Raw genomic sequence first — 22,711 nt, 5'->3', positions numbered from 1 at the left:
TCCCCCCCCCCCCCCTCTTCTCAAAAGCATCCAAAGCCGAGCAAAGGTAGATGATTGTCGAGGATTATTGAGAGTAAGAGTCAAAAGATCGTAGATTTATAAGTAAGGAACACTATCTCTGTTAGTAAAACCATGAAAATTTATGTTCAAAATGGAAAAATATCATATCATTGTAGAGGTTCGTGATTTTTTACCTAGACATGGAAGCTAATGTATAATCAATAGAAAGAGAATTTGGCCACCATAAATAGATCGAAAATAGTTTTATTAGGTTAAATTGTGAATTTAGCTCGTGAACTTTCAAGTTTGTGTCTATTTCGATCTTAAACTTTATATATTATTTAATAGATGTATAAGGTTTTAATTTTATAGTCATTCTACTTCTATGTTAGATATAAATTCAATTTTATATCTAATAAAACTCGAAACATTGTGTCTAATAGATTCATGCGTTTTAAAATAGTTGGATATGAGATTGGAGTAGGGATGTACGTATCGAGAAAGAGATGAGAATACCTTAAGAGATTAAACGTTTTTTTCTTTTCTGACAAAAGTTACCCGTTGATAACGTCTCTTGAGTAGAACTCTCATGGAAATTAGATGCTAGAATTACTTTTTAGAGGCTAAATGATCGAGTGTGTAAGCAGAGCGTTTATAAATTTTTTATGCTACAATGAAAGTGATCCTTAAAAGACGAAGAACCCTAGTTCGTGAAGATAAAGTATCTCGAGTAAATTTTTTAAGATAGAATTAAGTAGGAACATTTTATGATCGATTTAGGGTTTTAGAAAGTCGGGTCGAAATCTAAAAAAAAATAGGCAGTGAAAATGAAGTGATAGAAAAATAGAAAACCTAACACATTAATGCCCCTAAACCTAACCACTAACAAAGCATTGGAACTCCACAATAAAACGTGTCACAACTAGGGACCTATTACCCATCACCAACACTCAATATATATATAATATATATTTACCCAGAAGAATGTTTTCTTTAATATTAGGAATCATTTTTGAAAATTGGGATTATTTTCTTCCTTTTTAACAGTAATTTTCTCTTAAATTTTAAAGTTTATGAACTCACATTTTTTTTTTTCCAAATGGGTTCGAACTAACTATGTTTGTGAGGTTCCACATCATTTGAAGAGGGGAACGAATCGTTCCTTTTCATTAGGAGTGGTCTTAAACTATTACAGATTGAGCTACTAAAAAAGAAAAAAAATGTATTCTTGGTACAAACCGTAATGATTATTATTATTTTGAGCTTATATCGATTATGTTTGCACACCCAACAGAACTCCCATCACTCGAATGGGTATCAATTCATATATATATACTCTCCCTAAGTGTTATTATCGTATATTTTCATAGAGTATTTTCTGAAGCACATTGAAATAATAATAATAACCCTACAATGATATGGTGGTGAAGTGATTTAACCCATGAAAATATAGGCCATTTTGTCACATCCAAGCTAAAAAACAGTGCCCTAAAATGCAACCCCAAATCCCCAATTGCCTTAAAAAAAAAACAAAAAAAATCCTATTTTTGTAGGGTTGAGCTGATGCTATCTATATTTGCACATAAAATTCACCTTGTTATTGCTATTCAGTCAGTGCCCTAAAGAACCATACATTTTTGGTTATGTTTTTTTTTTTCATCATTTTATTGATTGATATTTATGGCTATGAATATTCTTTTAGGGAAGCTTTATGTTTGTGCCCAGTTTCTATTTATGTTAATACCCATTTCTAGAAACCAAAATACTTCAATTTTTACTTCTTTCTTCTATTTACCTATTTACTATTTACTACTTACTACTGTAGGGTTTATATAATATTCATAGGGTAACCTACCCTTTTTATATATATATATATATATATTCTTGCCTTATTTGATGAATAAATTTCATTATTAATCTTTTAGTTTGATTCGGTTTAGTGCTAAACTTGAATAATTAGTAACGTACTAACAATCTTGGAGTATTCTTATGATTATACATACGTGAATTTACTTATACTAGTTCACAATACACAAGTGAGACGCAAGTTATTTTAGAGGTTGATGATTCAATTTTAAAAAGATATATGTATTGGTCAATGAGTAGAGATGTCCATTTTACCCATGAGAGAACCTAGCCCGAATAGAGAATGGATTTTCTGTTTAGACGAGGGACAAGGGAGAGTGGAGAATATATATATATATATATATATATATTTTTTTTTTTTTTTTTTTTTTTTTTTTTGTTACATAAATAGGGTTGAGAATGAGATTATACTCTTCATCTCCATCTCCATCCCCATCCCCGTCCCGACCCATTTAGTTAATTTTGAGAGTCTAATTTTTTCGCAAGGAAGAAATTGAGTTGAGAGATAGCAGTCATTTTGGAGCAAGTCTTTCATGTGTCTCATCCAAGGCAAGTTTGCCCTGCATCCAACTCTGCAGCATTTGAAGCGAAGCCTTAGGCTGATCCATTGGCACCATATGACCAGCATTATGAACCTGTTCAACCAACCACACCACATTCAATTAGAACCTCTGATGATCCCTGAAATAATATGATCCACAATGTTCAAATGTTTGGTATTTTATATTTGGGAGAAAGAGAAAGACCTTTAGGAACGCAAGAGGACCATGGCTTTTGAGAACGCCAGCTTCTTTACCATCTACTAAGAATGGAACAATTTTGGATGCTGCAAATGCTTTCTGACCAGACCAGTTCATTTCGTGAACCCATCTCGAATTTCCTTCGACAACAGTAAAAATTCTTTCAGAAACATTTTCTTCGAAAACGATTCGACTTCAAAAGGAGAACGATTTCAGATGCGAGCATGGAGAACTTACCGAGCCAATTGCATATCAGGTCATACTCGCCCGCGTACACCAACACCTTTATTCCATCCTCAATGAGAGCTGGAATGCCAAACTCAAGATTTCTCATCCAATCCATAAGCATGGCACTGTACACCTTGCTGCTGCATGACACAAAGTCCATATCCCCGACTCCGAGCGCGTTTCTTACTGATTTTTCGTTAAGGAATTTCTCCATGTTCGAGAAGTCATAACAAAGATTTCCAATGCATTTCTTTCTAACATCATAGTACTGCATAACAAAGACATGATAGCCTTTTCATCAGAGGAAAATGGTAGTTAATGGAAAGAGTTGTAAGAACTAAATACAACATGGTACTTCAATTATAAGATTTGATCATTTAGTTTGTCTGTCCTTACGTTCTTGTCCCCGATAACGCCCATGATTCTACTGAATATCCGGTTGCAGATAATATAAGAAGACACACAAGCACTTCCCCCATGAGTACCTGATGGATTCATGACAGAGAAAAGCGTATCGAAAAGACGTCACTTCGCCATACCTTATGGCATCATATATTTGAGAAAAACTTTGGGAGATATTTAGAAAGTTACCACAACTTTTGATTGCCTTTTCACAGCCTGGGACCAACTTGTTTATGCTGTTGAAGTCAGATTTTCCAATCAATCCCATTTCCAAGGCATAATCAGTATATGCTTTATACTGAATTTCTGGATTAGTAAGCCCGTTGCCAATTGCAAAACCCTGATAAAACATTCGCCTTATAATTTGGATAAAAATAATTGAGGAAAGAAGATATGTTATAATAGGTACCTTAAGATTTATATGGATTCCCTGCTTTTCTTTATTTCCTTGGTGAACTCTGGCTGCAAATGCAGGAATGTAGTGCCCGGCATACGATTCGCCAGTGATGTAAAAGTCATTTGCAGCAAATTCTTTATGCTCAGTAAAAAATGCCTGAGAAAATGAGTATAGCCAAGAAATGTAAGGGAAGCGATTTGTTAATAATGTAGGATTTCTTGCCATTACACAATGTATCAAGATACTGTTATACTAGATGAAACCGAAGCGAAATTGTGGTTACCTGCAAGAAGTCATACAAATCATTGCTGACTCCTTCCTCATCGTGACGAATATCATCATCGTCGGAAGTGTAACTGAAACCAGTTCCAGTAGGCTGGTCGACGTAAATAAGATTTGATGTCTGCATGCAAGGATCCATATGACCAAAATCAGACGAAGAAGTAAAAGAGAGTGATTTTGAATAGGACATGGGGGCAGGTTGTTACCTTATCCCAGCCATAGTCATTCCAAACAAGAGACAAGTTGTTTGCAATTTGGAAAGGACCATTTTCATAGAACATAGCAAGCTCACTGCTGCACCCTGGCCCTCCTGTTAACCATATCACAACAGGGTCCTTCTTGCTGTTTCTTGATTCAAAGAATAAGTAGAACATCCTGTTTATGAGTCACATGACATGAATAAAGAAAACAAATCAGTCCTGTGAAAGTCTCCAAAAACCGAAGTTGGGAGAAATGGGAAATACAGACAGGGATCACGGACTCAGATGAGGACCAATAAGTGAAAAGATTCCTTGATATTTTTTTATTCAACAAGCTGTATATCCTTCACATGAATATAAAAAATTCCAAATAACCTACTTCAACTGAGAATTACAGGCCAATGCAAAGTCTCTCAAGTTGGAATTAATAAGAATGAAGAGCAATTCATTCACAACTTGAGTTATAAGAGATTTACAGTCAAGATTGTAGCAGGCATGAACAAAATGCTAGAGAGATGAGTGAAACTAATCTTGTTCGTATTCAAACAAAAAACAATTTTTCTCCTTATCCTTTTGCATCCCATTATCCAATTTATAATGAAGGATCAAAGAAAAAGTACCAATCACATCTTATAATATGCATAACCTCTGATTGAAAGTGTGCTTAATTACCTTGCTGATTTAGTATGAGGAAGGGGATAATACCCAGCATGGTGGCCAAGTTCTTGAACTGAAGGGCCTTGACTTTTTCCTCCAATGAAAGGGAACTGAAAACTTTTCTCGACGATTCCTGAAGACGAAAATGAAGGGTTTTCTGCTGCAATGTTTATGGATTCCTTGGGGAACAAGTTGAGGTCTTTAATGAGCTTCTCTGCTTGAAGGATTGGATAGTTGATTGTTGAAGATAAGGTTGGCTGCTCTTGGTTTGGAGAAGTTGCAGATGCAAATGAAATAGCAAGAAGCAGAAAGAAAGAAAGACAACTGTGAGAGAAAGAAGTTGTCATTTCTTTTGTGTGTGTACAAAGTTATCTCTGCCAACAATGGTTGAGGGTATATATAAGATTCTATCTCAGATGAACGACCAAAGTTACTTGGATGATAAGGCTAATACAAACTTGGAGTAAAGAATTTCCAAAGCTAGAGAGAGAAGACAGAGCCTAGGGTGGGTGGATGGAGATTTGGGGAGGTAGTTGTAGAAACAAAAAAGCAAGCACAGTTCAAAAGAAGTTCTAGTCAATAAGCAAATACTAAAAAACAGAAAGAGAGAGAGCTAGAAAAGCAGAAAAGAAAAGTGAGCTCTGCTATTTCTCTTTTATTAGCTCTGGAATCATTACACAATTACTGTTCATATCATCACGGGATGAATAAGCATAACTGCTGAGCCAAAGGGAATCAAACAGGACAAGAAGTCTATCATGCTTTTGAAATAATCAAAATGCTTGAATTCGTGACTTTTTCTAACTATCATAATCTATAGCAAAAAGAATGTGACAAGCAAAACTTGACGTGCCTTAAAGGCTTACCCAACATGCATCTTCCTCTCTCTCTTTTCATCTTTTCTTTTGCTAAAGAATGGAATGGAAACGTCTAAGATAAGGAACTCCATTTGCTACTTGATTGGTATAACATTCACCTATTACCACTATCGCTCTTTTCATTGGTTCATTTCAATATTTAAAGCCTTAAAACTTACTTTTTCAAACTTCCAACTGCCTGCAGGATCTGAAAATGGACAATTTTGTCTGATATACAGAACTTTGCCCACCTATTACAGTTACTTTATGGCAGACTCTATTGTACTGTAAAGGAAAAGAGAGATCACAGTGTGGATATAGAAAGAAACATAATGCATTCATACAGATATAAGAAGATAGAACAATGTATCATTTGCATTCTGTTGAGCAGATTAGATATAATATACATCAAACGGTTAGTCTCCATCTCCATCTCCACCTTCATCTCGTCCCTCTTCCTATCTATTTGACAAATATACTCTCGGTTTATGAATTTTGATCAAACATACTTGCACAAGAGAAAGTTCGATATGTCGCTCATTTTCTCTCTCATAAAATACCAGGGAAGTAATGTTGTGACTCGAATCGAATTATGACTGTTTTGAAATTCTTATGTGAAATATCAAATTTATGATCTAACTTTTGCAAGCCGAGCCCTTATTTCTTCTAGTTCTTCCTCATCGTCAACACCCTCAGCTATTGCTTCTTCCTGCAAAGGAATAAATCTGTCATGACGTTTCTTTTTCACATTTCCATGGCAAGAACAAGAACATCATCAAGTTTCATGGGGACTAAAAACTATGCATTATATACCTCTTCCTGGACTTTGGCACGAGCTGGTTGCTTCATCTTTTCCTTCCTGACTGCTTCTGGAAGCTGTGCAGCAGTCTCGCCAGCAATGGCTGACAAAACTTTTTCGACTTCCTCTTCAATCTCCTCTTCTATATCCTCAGAATCTAGTGCTGAATCCACTGCATCATTCACGATTTCCTCGATCACCCCAGCCTACAGATATCAATAACAACAATATTATCGAGGCCATTGTAGTACTTTCCAAAGAGAACATATAAATTCAGTAGTGTTCAGAAATTAAACAGAGAACAGAGACTTGACAGAAGGACTATAATGAAACATCCTTTCAATAAATCTCCATAAATAGAAGATGAGCATAAGGATTTGAGGAAGGGTAGTATACAACATTATCGTGGTGGTCAAACCACAAAATTTCTTTTGTAATTATAGCCTCCTCGTAGTTTATACGAATGGAAGGTTCTCCTCTTATACTTTCTTCAGGACGAGGTGTTCTGTGGCCAGACCATTAGATTGTTTCGTTTTTGTGTTAATCCAAAGTAAGGGTAGTAGTATAATAGTAAGAACTTGTCCTTATTTTACCAAATGAAAAGAAAAGATCAACCCAGTTATGAAGAACCAGGATGAAAAAAATTGTAACCTGATTAAAAAGAATTCTAATTTACATGTAAAAAGGAGCTAACTAATAATAATGTTCAACCAAGGGTACATCAGCTTTAAATTCATAACCTCGACCAAAGAGAAAGTTAGAAATTGTTTCTATTTTTAAGAAAAGATACCTTGGTCATCTCCTTGCTAAACTCTTGCATTGTAGTTGCCATTTCTGGCGCCTTCATCAGGTTATTAACAAGCTTCATAACTTCAGCACTCTTGGAAAGATGCCCCACCGTTCTCGCAATGGCTGCAAAATTGGCAGGCTTTCGATCAAAGGTATCCAGAATCCCAGATGTGTGATCACATTCAAAGCTCTTAGAGAAATACAAATTTCGCACTTTAACATACTTGAGAAAAATATCAATAAAAATGGTGATTGCTCAATGATCATACTATGTTACACTTCGATATAAAAAGTTGTGTCATTAATTATGTGCTAAATAAGAGGCCCTTCCCCTTCACCTTCCCTCCCTATACTTTTAAATTTAACACCACATCAAGCTTTGCTATTCATATTCAACAACTTATAATAATCAAAAAATAATAAACAAAAACAAAAATTGCAGCAAACTATTGTTTATCAAAAACTCAAGCTAGACTATACAGCTTGCTATGATCATCAAATCATCCCTCCCTGACTCCTCAAAAGTATGAAAAACTCCACATTTAAGTATGTTGTGGGAGAAGATAAGACAGCAAAAAAACCTAGAAGTTTTCAAGTTTTAGGAAATGCAAAGCATCATACCAACACTTTCGCCAAGGTGCATGGATATCGAGTTAAGCTGCGCCTTATTTTCATGAAGACGGTTCACAGTCTTTTTAGACCTCACAATTTCTATGGCAAGTGCCTGAAAAACAATTGCAGGGCAGTATTAAACAACAAGAGATAAAAGGGTATAATACCATGCAGAAACAACAAGGGATTAGACACAGTGTACTAAATTATGAATCATATCACACGATCCCATTACTGTCCATATCCAAGATGAACCCTAATGGCAAGCAAGAAAATATGAACCTTAAGATCAAAATGAAACCAGCCATTCTAGGCAAAGTTCTCAGCAGAACAAAAAGAAGTTCAGCACGGTAAATGCAAACGATGGATTGTTCCAATCAAGCAACCATTACTAGAATCTCCCTCTCTCTCACCCCAAAGTAGATTAGGGAAAATTTCCCCATATTAGAACTTTTTTTCTTTTTGATGAAACCCCTGATTAGAGAATTAAACAGAGATAACCTGAAATTTTTAACATACCTTTGCAGAGACCATATCATTCCTCTTAGCAGCTTCCTTAATAGCTTTCTGAACATTTTTCTCCTCTCTCTGTATATCTGGACCAAACGAAACCCATCGAGCAAAAATAAACCAAACCAAACCAAACCAAATCAAAGAACATTAAGAATTAAAGAATCCCTAAAGGTAGATGATCAAAATTTCAACCCAGTAATGCAAAGATATATAAAAACACGAACCAGATTGAAATCGAAAATACGAAAACAGATCCATTACCTCGAATTTGACGTTCGACGTTGCGGCACTCTTGTCGGAGCTTTCGCTGCCATTCCCGCAGCTGCTGCTGCGGATTTGGCTTGGGCTTCAACATGCTAATCATTTTCTCCATCCCTCCGTTAGACTAAAAGAAATTTTGGGAAATCAAAGAATTCGATGCGTTCTCAAGATCAATGGAATCGAAGTGAATTGAAAAACCTCAAGAAGCTTAGGCTCAAAGTCAGAAAATGAGAATTATTCCGTCAAGATAGAGTCGGGGCTCATGATTCCAAGTTTTCTGTCGATAGGCGATTATCGGCCAATGTGAAAGAATCTGAAGCAAGACGACATGTCGGCCCATGAGAGGGATTTGGGGGAAAAAAAATCAGTTACAATTGTAATAATTAACCGGCCAATGAACCGGGTTATATCCGGGTTGGGTTGGGTTAGATCCCCAAACCCGAGCACCGAACAGCTGCAAACCAACCGCCAGCGAACGAAGCTCCAAAACTCGAAGCCCAAGTTCAGAAACGTACGGCCCATTACATGCTCAGCCCAACATACGAGCCTTTGGTCCATGGTCAGACAAAAATGTACCTATAAGAATGACTTAAGGTCTTATTTTTTTTTTTCGTAGTTCAGGTAGGGTACCTATAAGAAGGCTTCCACATTTTATAAGAATCACGCTGTTCCAAATAAACTTATTTGTCAAATTGATTTCAAATCGGTTTACTTAGCCACTAAAACACATCAACATTTGTTCTTGAAAAGTATTATTTTTAATTTTATAAATTATGTAATGGTTAAAGGGTAAATTTGACTTCATCTGTTGTAGAGATTAAAGGGGATCGAGATTAAATCCCGACCACAAACGTCTTTTATCGAAAAACTATAAATACCCATAATATTTATGTAAAAATCTGATTCATGGATGGATATGATTCAGATCTCAAATTGAGACGTTCCTTTAGAAATCCAAGCATCATATTTGTCATTTCTAGTTTCAAGTCATTCTTGTGGTAGAATTGCATACGAGACATTCAATCAAGCCTTGATATTGTGGAGTGACTCAATTTAGAACAATATTTCCAAATCTTCCAAATCTTGCTTCTAGATCTTCGATCGTAAGAGTAATCTTAATTTGATATTGTGGATGTTAATTAATTTGATTCAAGTTTGCTTCAACAAAAGCTTAGATCGTTGGGTTGAGAATTAGGGTTGTCTTATCCACATCCCGACCCGCCCAACTATTTCATATTAGTTATATGGTTTTTGCTTTTAAGTGTTTTTTTTTTTTTTTTTTTGGAATTCAAACATCATAAAGATTTTAAAGATATCCCGCTCATGCAAAAGATGACGAAGGACTGGTATGATATTATTTTAGAAGTTGGGTCGTTATCATGGAACCAAACCGATGATATCATTTATTCCATTGATAGTATGATTGATAGCAAGAAAACAAAACAAGCAATGATAGAAAAGCATAAACATAAGGACTTGGAGGGCCTAACACAACTCTTTCCTGACCACTCTCAAATCCCCCAACTGTTCTTTTTTTCTGTATAATAAGTATAAAAATGTGAGCCTTTCTTGGATCAACACTCAGGAGTTGAGGTGTGATCTCTCCTTGGATCATGGCAATAGTTATACATCAAGTAATTTCTCTGCACCCACGCCATGGCCTTCTCCTGCTGCTGGCTCAGACCCCGACCACCCGGCCCGCTGCTCACTCGACGACACGTCGCCACCCCGTCTACCGTGCATCCACCTAGCTTGAAGTTGTTATACCTTCCAATAAACGGTTGGTGTCTATAATCAGCCTTGTATTTTCCATCCTCCGTCGCCCACGACGATGCGTCCCATATCGACCCGTAAACCCACATTGGCCTTATTGGAAATGTTGCTTCGCTCTTCTTCACGTACCTTCTGATCGGTACGTCGTCTACTAAGAATCTATATATCATATCATACCAACAAAATTAATGAACAAACGAGCGATATATACTACTAAATAGTTAACAAACTTACATGATTTCGTTTGGAGTCCATAAAATAGCGTAGTTGTGGAAATCTTGAGTTGGGTCAAACCAAAGATGGAACCTCATTTCCCTTCCTATGATATTTCCATCTCCGCTCCCTCTCATGAACACATTCGTTTGTAGAACATATGGCTTACCTGGCGTCGTTCCAAGGAACTCAATGTCGATCTCGTCGTGGTTTCCCGGGTAATCTTCATTATTCGAAAGCTAGAAGAATCAAAAAAATAATTAAACTACCACTAAATTCAAAAGTTTAAGCTAAGCTACAATCCTTACATAAAACCTTACGTAAAAGGAAGTAATGACTCCTGCGGTGTAGCCAGGATGAAGTTTAATGGCGGCTCCAAAGTAGCCAGATTTATATCGATGAAGAGACTTGAATCCGCTACCTATTGTATGTATAATAATCGATATCAATGAGAAAGAAAATGGTACCGAAAGTTTAAGTTGATAGGTTATCGTGTATACCTGATGAACTATCGAGCCAGATAGTTAAGGCTCCATGGTCGACTTTTTGGTGATGAGAGCCCCATCGATTTCGAAAACCCTGATCGAACCCAATGGATTGAACTTGGTTGCTTGGGGAGAAGCCAGGAGAGGGAGGATTCAGGGCAGAGCTGCAAGAGAAGAACGCAAAGAGAAGAACCAAAAAATGAGCCATTTTTTGAGTGAGTGAGAATGGGAAGAGAGGTAAATATTGGAATTTTGGGGGATTGTTTGGAAAAGTGAAGAGGTGGATTTGATATAAATAGGAAAATTGGAGGACCCATGTGAAAATAAACTAAAATATTATAAACTTTGGCTGATGCAATTATTATGCATTTTTTGTATGTTTTTTTTTTTATAAACTGAAATCTTGTTCTGTTGGAAAAGGTAACTGAAGAGACAGAAAGACCGAAACAGCGAAGGTGTTCGTAGGTTCGAGGACGGTGGGTTAACTCAAACCTATGAACACCTTTGTTGTTGCACGTTTTTTTTTTTTTTTTGGCAGAAACTTTCATACATGTATTTGGTAGATTCGTTGTTTAATATTTAATACATGTATGACTATGGAAGATGTTCCAAAAGACCTATATCAAAACTATCCGAGTAAGGTTTTTCTCATCAACTTTAAAACTGAATAGCAAAAAAATACCCATATTAATACAGTTGATACTAACGATTCTGTCTATATTATTAAAGTTGGCATATCCTTCTAACATATTATGACACGGACCATTCTGTCTATATTATTAAAGTTGGCATATCCTTATAACTCTTCTTCCAACTATATTGATAGTAAAATCATTTATCTAAGTAGTTTGAGTTGATATCACTAATTTATCTTTAATGAAAGTTCGATTTTGTTCTGTGAAATTCAAATCAACTCATGTGAGCCACAATGAAATTGGTAATTTTACACCGTTGTTCTAAACAAACATTTATCGTAAGTTTTACAAAAATTTGAGGCACAAACGAATGCGAATCGAAACACAAGTAGTCTTTTCATCGAACAATTTGATTGGAAAACGTTTGAATATATTTCCAAAAAGCGTTCGAATCATGTAGAAAAGTAGTTTGCATGAGAGCAAAAGGGGTCAAAAAAGGTGATGCAAATTGACCAAAAACAGTGTTTAAAGATGCAAAGAGCTTTGATGAGACACATTTTTCTAATATTTCATGCAGAATTAGAAGTGCCATTTTTGTAGACCTTGGAAAAAAAAGAGTACACACTGTGATGTGCTGAAGCTTGGGCGGCTGTGGTCGGGCCTCCTCGGCCGACATGTCCGGGAGCTTTGTGGTATGAAGCCATCCAAAGAAGTAAAGGAACATCGAGATACAAGTTCAACCAATATGTCACTTTAATGTTTATATGATTCAAACACTCCAATTTACTTTCTGTTCACATCGTTTGATCATATTTTGTTTTTAAATAACGTTAACATGACATATAATAAATACAAGCAGGGTTCGAACCGTTATGAGAATGTTTCATTTCCCTTTTGTATCTAAATTCTACGTGAGCGTCTAAATCTAGGTCAACCTAGAAAGACGTCTCCGAAGAAGAAGGGTAAATCAAACGATGTATGCCCAAAAGTAAACCAACCCTTTAGATTGCTATGAAAAACTCCACAAAGTAGCATGTGAACAACGGTCATTCGAGCATAGGTTTAGGTTTGGTCTCAATGAAAAAATAAAACAATGCACCTAAGAGTAACAGAGGTATCGTATCATTTGAGCATTTTTTTTTTTTTATGCTTTTCTCGAAGGTTTGGAAAAAGCTGCAATTAATAGACCGCTTCTCGATATGAAATCAATGACTTCTGCTAAAAGAAAATATGGACTTTTGTATTATATGTTGCAAAAAGAGCGAAGATAAAGTTATGGTCTATTGTCCAAACCTCAAACCATGATTTGAAATTTGGATTCGACACTTGATTGCGTCAGCATTACCCGACATCTCGGTATCATGACCATGTTACCCACTTAACCTACTCGTAAGAGTGAAAACCATTCTCACAAATCAACACGAGTTTTTCTAACATGTTTTATTCTAATCAAACTTCCTCTTTTCTAATTGTTTTTTCAAAATTTCACACCTAAAGCATTTATGGGCAAAATTTTCGCTAATTTCTCTTCAAACGCACCCTTTTTTCTTTCAAAAATTCTTTTTACACACATTTCTTTCACTATTATTGCTTTGACAACGTCTAAAAAGGAAGCAAAATTGTGTGTAACGAGTATGAACTTATTAGATACTTTGTTCTTAAATAGATTTTGTCTTTGACACGTAAATTTTGGTATCAAATCTAAAGAATAGCATTTAAAATCCCGAGATTGATTGAAGATACATAATATATTTAGTCCGGTATTTTTATAATAACTAATTTTAAAATTTATCCAAAGTACAATAATTGGACATTTAAAAATATATAAGAAAGAAAAATAGTATTTTAACTTTTATAAATTTAATGAGAAATATACTTAAAATTGATTGGCATAATAAGCTCATCAAGTCTTTTGGACATATTTATTATATAAAAAATAATAAAAAAAAAACATTATCCATTCTGTCTTCAGCATTTTTATTTTTTATTTTTTAAGGATATTTTAAATTTATTTGATAACTGCTTTGTTTTTTATTATTTAAGAAACACAAGTAAAAAAGAAAAGAGACAATTGTGTCGGGTAGTTTGTATAATTCAACTACCAATTTAACTAAAGTCGTTATTACTTGTTTCCTAAAGCTTGTTGAAAACTTTGAAGAAAAATTTATAAAAACGAAATATTTTCTCTTAAAATAATGAAAATCTTTTGTTCAGATGCGAGATCTCACATCGGTTGGAGAGAAGAACAAAAGTATTTCTTATAAGAATGTGAAAATCATTTTCTAACAAACGTGTTTTAAAACTGTGAAGTTGACGGCAATACATAACGAGTCAAAGCGGATAATATTTGCTAGTAGTGGGCTTGAGTTGTTATAGATGATATCAAGACCAAACATCGGTTGGAGAGTCAAACAAACATTTCTTATAAGAGTGTAGAAACCTATCTCTAACAGACGAGTCTTAAAATCGAATATTATTTATAAAGGTGTGGAAACCTCTCTAACAGACGCGTTTTTATAAATTATGAGGTTGACATCAATACATAACGAACTAAAACAAGCAATATCTGCTAAAGATGAGCTTGAATTGTTACGTAATATTACGATTATTTTAGAAAAGAAAATGATTCAAATAAATAAATTAATAAAAAAATGTTCATTAATTAATGAAAATAACCAAAATTATTTTTAACGTCACAATAATTTAAATTAAATTAAATTAAATTAAATCAAATTAAACATATATAATGAATAAATGACGTATTAAATATTTGGTAGGACCCCACTCTCCTAACAAACCCCAACTACTAAGATGGAAGTGTCGGGAGAGTTTTTTATAAAAATAAAATAAAATAAAATAGAGTTTTTTTATTAAATGATATATTTTAAAATAAATTATTATATTGTTTTTTAATTTGAAAAGCCAGCGATTTTGTTGAATGCATTTATTAACCAATGACTGAATTTCAGCATCTTAGAAAATAATAATAATAATAATGATGATGATAATAAGTCTTTGAATATTATTATTATTATTATTTTATTATTTTATAATACCATGCATGAAAACCGTTGACCACGTTGACCTGCCGACACTTTATTTACCTTGGAATTATTAGTTAACTGCATAATTATTAATTAATATAATCTCCAAAATTTCAATTTTCCACCATATAATTACCTTATTTATTTACGTCATTTTATATATTATTTTTTAAAGGTGGGCCTCTAATTCAACCTTAAGTTGGGCTTTCATCTTGAACCTTTTAAGGGCCCAAGCCCAAATTCTACAAATATTGATGTCAATGAATAATATTTAAATAAAAAAATAAGCATTTTAACAGAAAAAAGTTTATAATAAAATAAAATTTATAAGAAATATTTCACCGCTTCAAACAAAGAGGTGTAATTTTATGTAACGATCCTCACACTTTCACCACATCGGTCGTTATAATGTCACACCAGACAATCTAATCGTCATCATTTAGATCACAAATTACATAAAAATGATAAATCTTATAGCAAATATAGAAAGAATGCAAAAATATTTCTAAATAAAATCACAAAAAAACAAGGTGTGTTAGGTAAGGTGAATTATATGATTATATTATATATATATATATATATATATTATATAGTTACACATATTGGTGAAACCAACAAGACAAGACATGGGAATCTTAGCAAAGGACATCTTATATCGTACGGATCAAAAAACATATAAACCAGCTAACACTAACCTCTGCCATCTAGTGCATTTCTTACGCTATATTCCCTCCATTATTATTATTATTATTTTTTTGTCTAGCCGTTGTGTACCGACAAACTCAACTGATTAAACATAAATTTACGAGACAAAATTGTAGTTTAGGATTAGTTTCTTTTCATCATGTATTCAAAGAGACGTTTTTTATTCCCTCCTAAGAGAAACATTATTATCTAGTTCGTAACGACTATACTTAGTTATTGTCGTAAAATTAATTATTACCTAGTCCAAAATTTAAACCCGACATTATTTGGTTACGAGTTTAGATTTTGGATTATATTGATTCACTTCCAGTCGTAATAATTAACGTTACGATAATAATATATTTTGATATACTAAATTTCGGATTTTTTAAAGTTTTTGAAGTAAATTCGACAATTAATTCAATTATTAAGTTTGCCGATATTTGTCGAAACAAGTTGACTTCAACGTAGCTCAACTGACCAAACAATCATATAAGAAGAAGAAAAAAAAGACAATTCCAGCACATGTCATAATATTGTTGAAAGCTAGGACAAAATGACAGCAAATATAGGAATCAAAACAAAAATTATGGTTAAAAAATATCTAAAAATTTAAGTGCAACAAGAATGGGTAGAACACAGAGATATTCTTTTCTAAAGATCCAAATATCCCATATGGGAAGAAGAAAATGGAATTTTTTAAAAAAGAATTCTAGGTTCCCTTTCAAACACGGTCTCACAATTGTTGGAGTCTGACTCTAATACCATTTGTAATAGTCCAAACCCACAACTAAAAAATATTGTCTATTTTGGCCCGTCGTTAGGCTCACGATTTTAAAACACATCTATTAGGGAGAAGTTTTCACACCATTATAAGGAAGTTTCATTCCTCTCTCCAACCGATGTGAGATCTCACAATCCACCCCCTTGAGGGCCCAACGTCCTCACTAACATACCGCCTTGTATCTTGTCTTATAAGAAATGTTTCATTCCTCTCTCTCTAATCGGTGTGGGATCTCACAATCCACCCCTTGAGGACCCAGTGTCCTTGCTGGCATACCGCTAATATCTGGCCTTATAAGAAATGTTTCATTCCCTTCCTCAACTAATGTGGGATCTCACAATCCACCCCCTTGAGAGTCTAACGTCCTGGCTGGCATACCACCTAGAATCTAGCTATAATATCATTTGTAATAGCTTAAGCCTATCGTTAACAAATATCGCTATCAGCCTCATGATTTTAAAACGCAATAGAGAGAGTTTTCCACACCCTTATAAGGAATGTTTCATTCCCCTCTCTCATCAGTGTGGGATCTCACAATCCACCCCCTTGAAAGCCCAACGTCCTCGTTGTCATACCACCTAATATCTAACTCAGATACCATTTATAACAGCCCAAACCCACCGCAAACAAAAATTGTCCGTATTAGCCCATTACATATCACCGTTATAGTTTTAAAACATTCTACTAAGGAGAGATTTCTGCACTCATATAAGAAATGTTTCATTTCCCCCCTCCAACCAGTGTAAAATCTCACAAACTCCATCCCTCTGCAACAATATGAACAAAAGCCTTAAAAAATGATAGTAACTTCTCAAATACACAAAAACCCTCAAGAGTGAGTGGGTTTTTTTTTTTTTTGTTTGTTTTTGGCAGTGAGCTGATAAAAGGAAGCTCATTGGCTAAGCTTTGTATGCCATTAATGGCCACTGGTTTTGTTTAGTAGATGAGAGAGAAAGAAAGAGAAGATTTTGAAGTTAGAGCAAGTTGATTAGTTATGATGGTCCACCAAGGAGATAGAGTTGTGATATGGCAATGAAAGAGGTTGAAAATGACAAATTCTTTCTTACCCAATCTCTCAATCAAAACCAAAATAACATCAAAATGCATAAGATTCATCAACACAACAAAACAAGACATCAAATTTTACCCTTTTTGAAGAACAGATATCACCCTTTTTGAAGAACAGATATCACCCTTCTTGAAGAACAGATATCACATAGTGGGTTGATTGCTGATGCAGCATCATCAAGATTCTCAAGCTATGCTATGCCCTCCCTCAAAGAGAGGTTTTTGCATGTGAATCTTGAAGATGCCACGCCTGCAAACAACCACTGCCAACCTCTCCTTCATGCACTTTCCTTCACGAATCTCTCCCTCTCTCTCGTTTTTAAGGAATACCCTTTTGAAAGTGATGAAACCCCATCAACAAAAATCTAACCTTTCTTGTAAAGCTCTAATTTTTTTTTGATGGATTTGAGCAATAAAACCTAAATTCCACCATTTTTGTTTACAACAACAAGAATCAAATGATTCAAATCTTTTTTTCTTTTCTTTTTTTTGTTTTTTTTTCAATAAATCTGATACAAAGAATCAAAATTTCCCAAAATAAATACTGAAATTAAAATTTTGCAGAAAAATCAGAGGTTGATGAAGAAGAAACCTTTTTTTTTTTTTTTTGGGCATCAATAGAACAGAAAAATTAAAAAAAAAAATTAAAAAAAATTAAAAAAAAAAAAAGAGGAAGAAAAACGAATGAACCTCTCCCTTTCTCTCTCTAAAAACGCTTAGAGAGAGAAAGAGGAGAGAGAAAAAAAGGGATTGAAAGAGAGAGAAGAAGAGGGAACAGTGTAGGATGAAGATGACTGAAGGAGGAGTCAATATATATACACGTTTTGGTATGCTGACGTGGCACCTACGCTTATTTTTATTGGCTCTTTAATTCTTTTTCATTTTCCTTTTTTTTTTCACATGCGACAGGTCACAACTTTGCTTAGCTGTATCTTGCTCATATTCCTTAAAAACCCTAATTGTTTTGTTTTTTTATTTATTTATTTATTCTTTTTTAATAATTTATTTATTGTTTTAGTGGCGCAATCCTCGTATTGACCATTATTATTATTTTATTTTTATATTTGTGAACAATTTTCTTTTTCAAAATATTTAAATTTCTTGGTTCGGTCTTATGGTTCAAACTCGGCCTAAACCCGAACTCTATAAAAGTAAAATATGTTTAAACTTGCATTAGACCGATCTAATCTTAAATAGCTAACTAAGTCACTGATTTTTATTTCAAATGTCGATAATTCAATCTTCCACTAAACATGGAGTTATTAGGAGTGTTCATATGACTCGATAACTCGACCAACCTAGACCATTCAATCTGACCTATTTTAGATTTTTTTTTCTTCGATTTGGGTTGTGTTGAATGTTTGTGAGTTAATATCTTTTTTAGTCGTGTTAACCTGACCAATATGAAAATAGGGTTACCGACTATCCCTATTCTTTTATTCGATCGATTAGAGGGTTGAGTTAGGTCACGGTGTGAACTATTTTGGGGTTGTTCAGGTCATCAATCTAATGAACTCGAAATTTCAAGTTGGTCGAAAAAATAAAATTCAACCCACCTCAACCCGAGTACATCGAATGAACTACAAATGGATAAAGTTAAACGGATCAAATTAGAAATATATTATATTAAAATTCAAACATTGTAAATATTTTAGAACAAAAAGAGGTTGTGTGGCATGTGACACTCCCAACTTTTTCGTGAAATTATAATAATTAATTAAAACCCTTTAATTAAAATAATTAAACTATAGAAAATGTTGTATTGTTTCGAAATTTATAATATCAATATCACATATACACATAAAAATGTGTACCAACAATGTCTATTAGATCCTATCGGATATCGTGTTGTAGGAATGTGATTGCACTACTAGCTCGAATTAATATTATATATATTTATTTATTTTGCATCGATACATGTAACGAACAAATTTTAGGTTGGAATAATTTATATTTTTTTCCTTACTTGTCGGATTTTGTTTCATTTAATTTAGGTTGGTTTATGTTGATTAGATTCATAGGACTCGTCAAATTAAGGTTGTAGAAAAATTGAATCATAACAGGTGAATTAAAGGGTTGACTAAGTCAAGTCAACTACGGTTAGGTTAAAACAATAATATAAATATTTGAATCTCGAGAGTCATAACCTCGTCCGGTTTGTCGTTACTTCTGACTCCCTCAAGCTCTCTCTCTCTCTCTCCGTATTGTGCTATTGGCCGATCACAATGGCAGTTACTATCCGTATCCAATCTATTTCAAAGTTGTCGTCTAGTTCGTGTAGCTTCATTTAGTCTCTTATCACGTTTGTCTTCTTTACACATGTCACCAATTGCTCTGTCACGAGCACCTCGGTGAGTTCTCTCTCCTCTAAGATTTTTCGAACATTGTGATATCTCATATTCGGTAAATTCTTAATCCTTCCTCCTCTCACATTCATGTATCTCTTTATGAAGCTTGTCATTGTTGTTTAACCTAACTGTCATCGATCAACTTGATAGTAATTGGTAATAAAAACTATAATTCATATAGTTTAGAAAAATAATTAATGTCTTTTATTTCCGAGTTAATTGAAAATCTTTACGGATAAAGAATTGAATTTCTTATAGGGAATTAGAATTTTAAAATTAATTTATAAACATTACTAATATTTTTTAAATTTAAACCAAGGTTTATTTTTTTTTTTAAAGAATATGATTTTGTTTTTGAATTTTATTTTTTCAAATGTTTGCTTACTTGGAAAGATAAAGATATAAACAACTTTTTTTAAGTAAAAAACAACAAAAATTAAATTATTTTTTTAATTATTTTATTTTATTTTTTGTGCGAGGTTACCTAAATAAGAGTCAACAGACACGTGTGAACCTTTTGTTTTTTTAAATAAAAAGAATAAATTACCAAATAAATATATACAGCTAAATAATTTCATATTATCAACATTAATCACATCCCTATCATATTCATATGTATACTAAACATCTAAAGCTATCAATTTTAATTTTTTTTTTTAATTATATAATTTTTTCTTCTAATAATAATATATATTTTTTTTCATTTAATTTGAAATGAATCTAATGAATAAAAAAAATTAGAATTAAAATTGGTACAAAAACTAAAATTTTTCTTTATAAAATATACGGATCTATTAAATATATTAAATTAATTTATTCTTTATAAAAATCCATTTTACCCTTATAATTACATCTTTCACCCTAAAGTATCATTGATTCTCTAAGTGATAAAAGTGGAATTTCACTTAGTATTCAAATAAGGACATGTAATATGAATATATCTCGTATTTTCCCTAATATAATTATTCACTGAATCAGTCAAAAGAGTCAAATTTAACCTAATTTCTATATTCACTTTTACACTTTTACTTTTTTAAATTTAACCTTATAACTACACATTTCACCTTAAGTATCAATCCTTCTCTAATAAACTATTTGCTTATAATCCAATAATAAAATAATTTCTCTTCTCGTAAGTGATTAGGTGGAATTCTAACCTGAGTGAGTGAGAGTGAGATTGTTCACTGAATCTGTCAAAAGAGTCAAATTTAATCTAAGTTTTATATTTACTTTTACACTTTTGCATTTTTAAAGTTACAAAATTTTGCTTTCGTCGGGATCCCTAATATAATTATTTTAACTTTTTCAAAAAAATATTTCTATATATATATATATGTGATGGATTTACAAATATATCAAGATTGATTTAATAATAAACCTAATCAATCTAAGTCTAAAAAATCAGAACGTTACACAAAAATAAATAAATCAAATGCATATGCTAGATCCCATCAAAATCTCAACTCGAATCAATTAATTAAGCAACAAAAAGTTAATAAAAAAAGTTTTGTTTGGATTTTCAACTCATATTTGGATCCTTAATTAATGCAATTAGTCGTATGTCTCTCTAAATTCCTTCCCTAATTGATTACTCTTGAATTTCCATAACTTTTATCATTGATTCAATCTAAACTTTATAGCAACTAAGATTTTTTAAAATAAAAGTTGTCTGATAATCCTTTCAAATAAGAATTTAAAAATAATAAAAAGTTTACCATAATCATTGGATATTGACTTAATAAAATTATAGCATAAATCCTACCACAATATAGTCAGCATGTTGAATAATAAAGGCATCTACAACCTAGATTCTTTTAGAAGCAACTAAAACACATTCAATCAATCAATGTCATATCATTATTTAATTAATAATGTTATCATTACAGATTATATAAAATCTAAATTCAAACCTCTATAGTTGAATTTTTCCGAAGTCTAAGAACTAAAGAAATACAACCATCAAAGCTAGGATAGGTAGCTGAAATGTTTTAAAATTCCAAAATAATCATATAAAGTATAATTCAGGAAACAAAAGAGTATTCAACATTAAAGGTCTTGAAGTTTTCGATGTTATCAAAATATTAGAAGCCAAAAAAAGTACTCTCCCATTTCCGTTACCCTTTAGGGATAAAACAGTCATGCTCAACACAAATTACTACTTTTCCAATAACAAACTACACTTTATGAACACACACTCACACAAAAAGACATATTTTTATATAAACATATACATACTCACGTAATTAGGACTAGATGGGAAGACCTGGAAGCCAAACTTATGTATGAAACTCTCCCTAAACTTTGGATGTTCCTAATGTACAAGGCAAAGATCGTGGAAGACTGATGTTCTTGAGCTTCTTTTCCAGATTCCCTTCAACTTTTCCATTTTCCAGATGATAAGATGCCTTCTAATCCTAAGATTTAAGTAAAGCTACATTTTCCATGGTAATAAGATGGCTTCTAATCCTAAGATTTAGTAAAGTCACCGTTTCTGTAACGACCAAATCCACTGCTAGCAGTTATTGTTCTTTATGAGCTTTTCTTTCAGAATGTTTTTAAAACACATCTACTAAAGAGAGGTTTTCACACCCCTATAAAGAATGTTTCGTTCTCCTCCCCAACTAATGAGAGAACTCACCGTTTCTATCTTAAGAAAGATAAGAAGGTGGTCTAGAGAGAAGATACAAGATACATCCATCATTCTGTGACATTTAAATTATTTAACTAAATTACTGAAATATGCTAATTCTTACAAAATAAAAATATATATATATATATACTCTGCTAAGAATTTTGTACATGGTATATTGTTTGTGCAAATAACACTGCGACATAAGCAGACCTGATACTAATATCTTTACAATTTATTAGCCTCCTAGAGAAGAGTTTGGAATTTCATTGGTAAGATTAGCAAAACTCCCAACTTTTTTAGTCATGTGGAAAGATTCTAACTAGACAAACTAGGGCCATAAGCCATTTTTCATATCGAAATACTACAAATCCAATAAAACATTATTTACAGATCGAAAAATATTGGAATTACTTGATATATCAAAAAAAAAAAAAAAAAAAAA

The 22,711-nt window shown here is 33.1% G+C and overlaps 3 protein-coding genes across 3 annotated transcripts; all 3 read right to left on the bottom strand.

Annotated features, from left to right (window-relative positions):
- Nucleotides 1–2,243: 2,243 nt before the first annotated feature.
- On the bottom strand, nucleotides 2,244–5,331 carry LOC111493403 (serine carboxypeptidase-like). The gene is made up of 9 exons (XM_023143110.1): nucleotides 4,788–5,331; nucleotides 4,122–4,290; nucleotides 3,917–4,036; nucleotides 3,646–3,789; nucleotides 3,426–3,576; nucleotides 3,231–3,319; nucleotides 2,844–3,102; nucleotides 2,613–2,746; nucleotides 2,244–2,501 (listed from the first exon to the last, which is right to left on the bottom strand). The coding sequence occupies exons 1-9, from the start codon at nucleotides 5,117–5,119 to the stop codon at nucleotides 2,379–2,381; spliced, it is 1,521 nt and encodes a 506-aa protein (XP_022998878.1). The 5' UTR covers nucleotides 5,120–5,331; the 3' UTR covers nucleotides 2,244–2,378.
- A 616-nt stretch (nucleotides 5,332–5,947) lies between these two features.
- On the bottom strand, nucleotides 5,948–8,951 carry LOC111493421 (vacuolar protein sorting-associated protein 24 homolog 1-like). The gene is made up of 6 exons (XM_023143133.1): nucleotides 8,604–8,951; nucleotides 8,349–8,425; nucleotides 7,839–7,941; nucleotides 7,219–7,340; nucleotides 6,443–6,634; nucleotides 5,948–6,338 (listed from the first exon to the last, which is right to left on the bottom strand). Exons 1-6 carry the CDS (start codon nucleotides 8,713–8,715, stop codon nucleotides 6,258–6,260), a joined length of 687 nt encoding a protein of 228 aa, XP_022998901.1. The 5' UTR covers nucleotides 8,716–8,951; the 3' UTR covers nucleotides 5,948–6,257.
- Nucleotides 8,952–9,977: 1,026 nt separating this feature from the next.
- LOC111493408 (xyloglucan endotransglucosylase/hydrolase protein 31-like) lies at nucleotides 9,978–11,328 on the bottom strand. The gene is made up of 4 exons (XM_023143116.1): nucleotides 11,090–11,328; nucleotides 10,910–11,010; nucleotides 10,611–10,828; nucleotides 9,978–10,535 (listed from the first exon to the last, which is right to left on the bottom strand). The coding sequence occupies exons 1-4, from the start codon at nucleotides 11,280–11,282 to the stop codon at nucleotides 10,178–10,180; spliced, it is 870 nt and encodes a 289-aa protein (XP_022998884.1). The 5' UTR covers nucleotides 11,283–11,328; the 3' UTR covers nucleotides 9,978–10,177.
- Between the last annotated feature and the right edge of the window lie 11,383 nt (nucleotides 11,329–22,711).

This window comes from Cucurbita maxima, unplaced genomic scaffold, assembly GCF_002738345.1.
Source record: "Cucurbita maxima cultivar Rimu unplaced genomic scaffold, Cmax_1.0 Cma_Scf00018, whole genome shotgun sequence".
NCBI lineage: Eukaryota > Viridiplantae > Streptophyta > Magnoliopsida > Cucurbitales > Cucurbitaceae > Cucurbita > Cucurbita maxima.
The sequence above is the reverse complement of the archived record's forward strand: the minus strand, read 5'-3'. Positions and strand labels throughout refer to the sequence as shown.

Bases quoted from the DNA above. Each gene is read 5' to 3' on its own strand.
- LOC111493403 (XM_023143110.1), bottom strand. From the start codon at position 5,119: ATGACAACTTCTTTCTCTCACAGTTGTCTTTCTTTCTTTCTGCTTCTT. The intron at 4,291-4,787 runs GTAATTAAGCAC...ACTCATAAACAG, and splicing joins CCTCATACTAAATCAGCAAG to GATGTTCTACTTATTCTTTG. The intron at 3,790-3,916 runs GTAACCACAATT...TCATTTTCTCAG, and splicing joins ATTTGTATGACTTCTTGCAG to GCATTTTTTACTGAGCATAA.
- LOC111493421 (XM_023143133.1), bottom strand. From the start codon at position 8,715: ATGGAGAAAATGATTAGCATGTTGAAGCCCAAGCCAAATCCGCAGCAG. The intron at 8,426-8,603 runs GTAATGGATCTG...CGTTTGGTCCAG, and splicing joins CGTCGAACGTCAAATTCGAG to ATATACAGAGAGAGGAGAAA. The intron at 6,339-6,442 runs GTATATAATGCA...ATTCCTTTGCAG, and splicing joins GTGCCAAAGTCCAGGAAGAG to GAAGAAGCAATAGCTGAGGG.
- LOC111493408 (XM_023143116.1), bottom strand. From the start codon at position 11,282: ATGGCTCATTTTTTGGTTCTTCTCTTTGCGTTCTTCTCTTGCAGCTCT. The intron at 11,011-11,089 runs GTATACACGATA...TACATACAATAG, and splicing joins CTGGCTCGATAGTTCATCAG to GTAGCGGATTCAAGTCTCTT. The intron at 10,536-10,610 runs GTAAGTTTGTTA...TATGATATATAG, and splicing joins TGGACTCCAAACGAAATCAT to ATTCTTAGTAGACGACGTAC.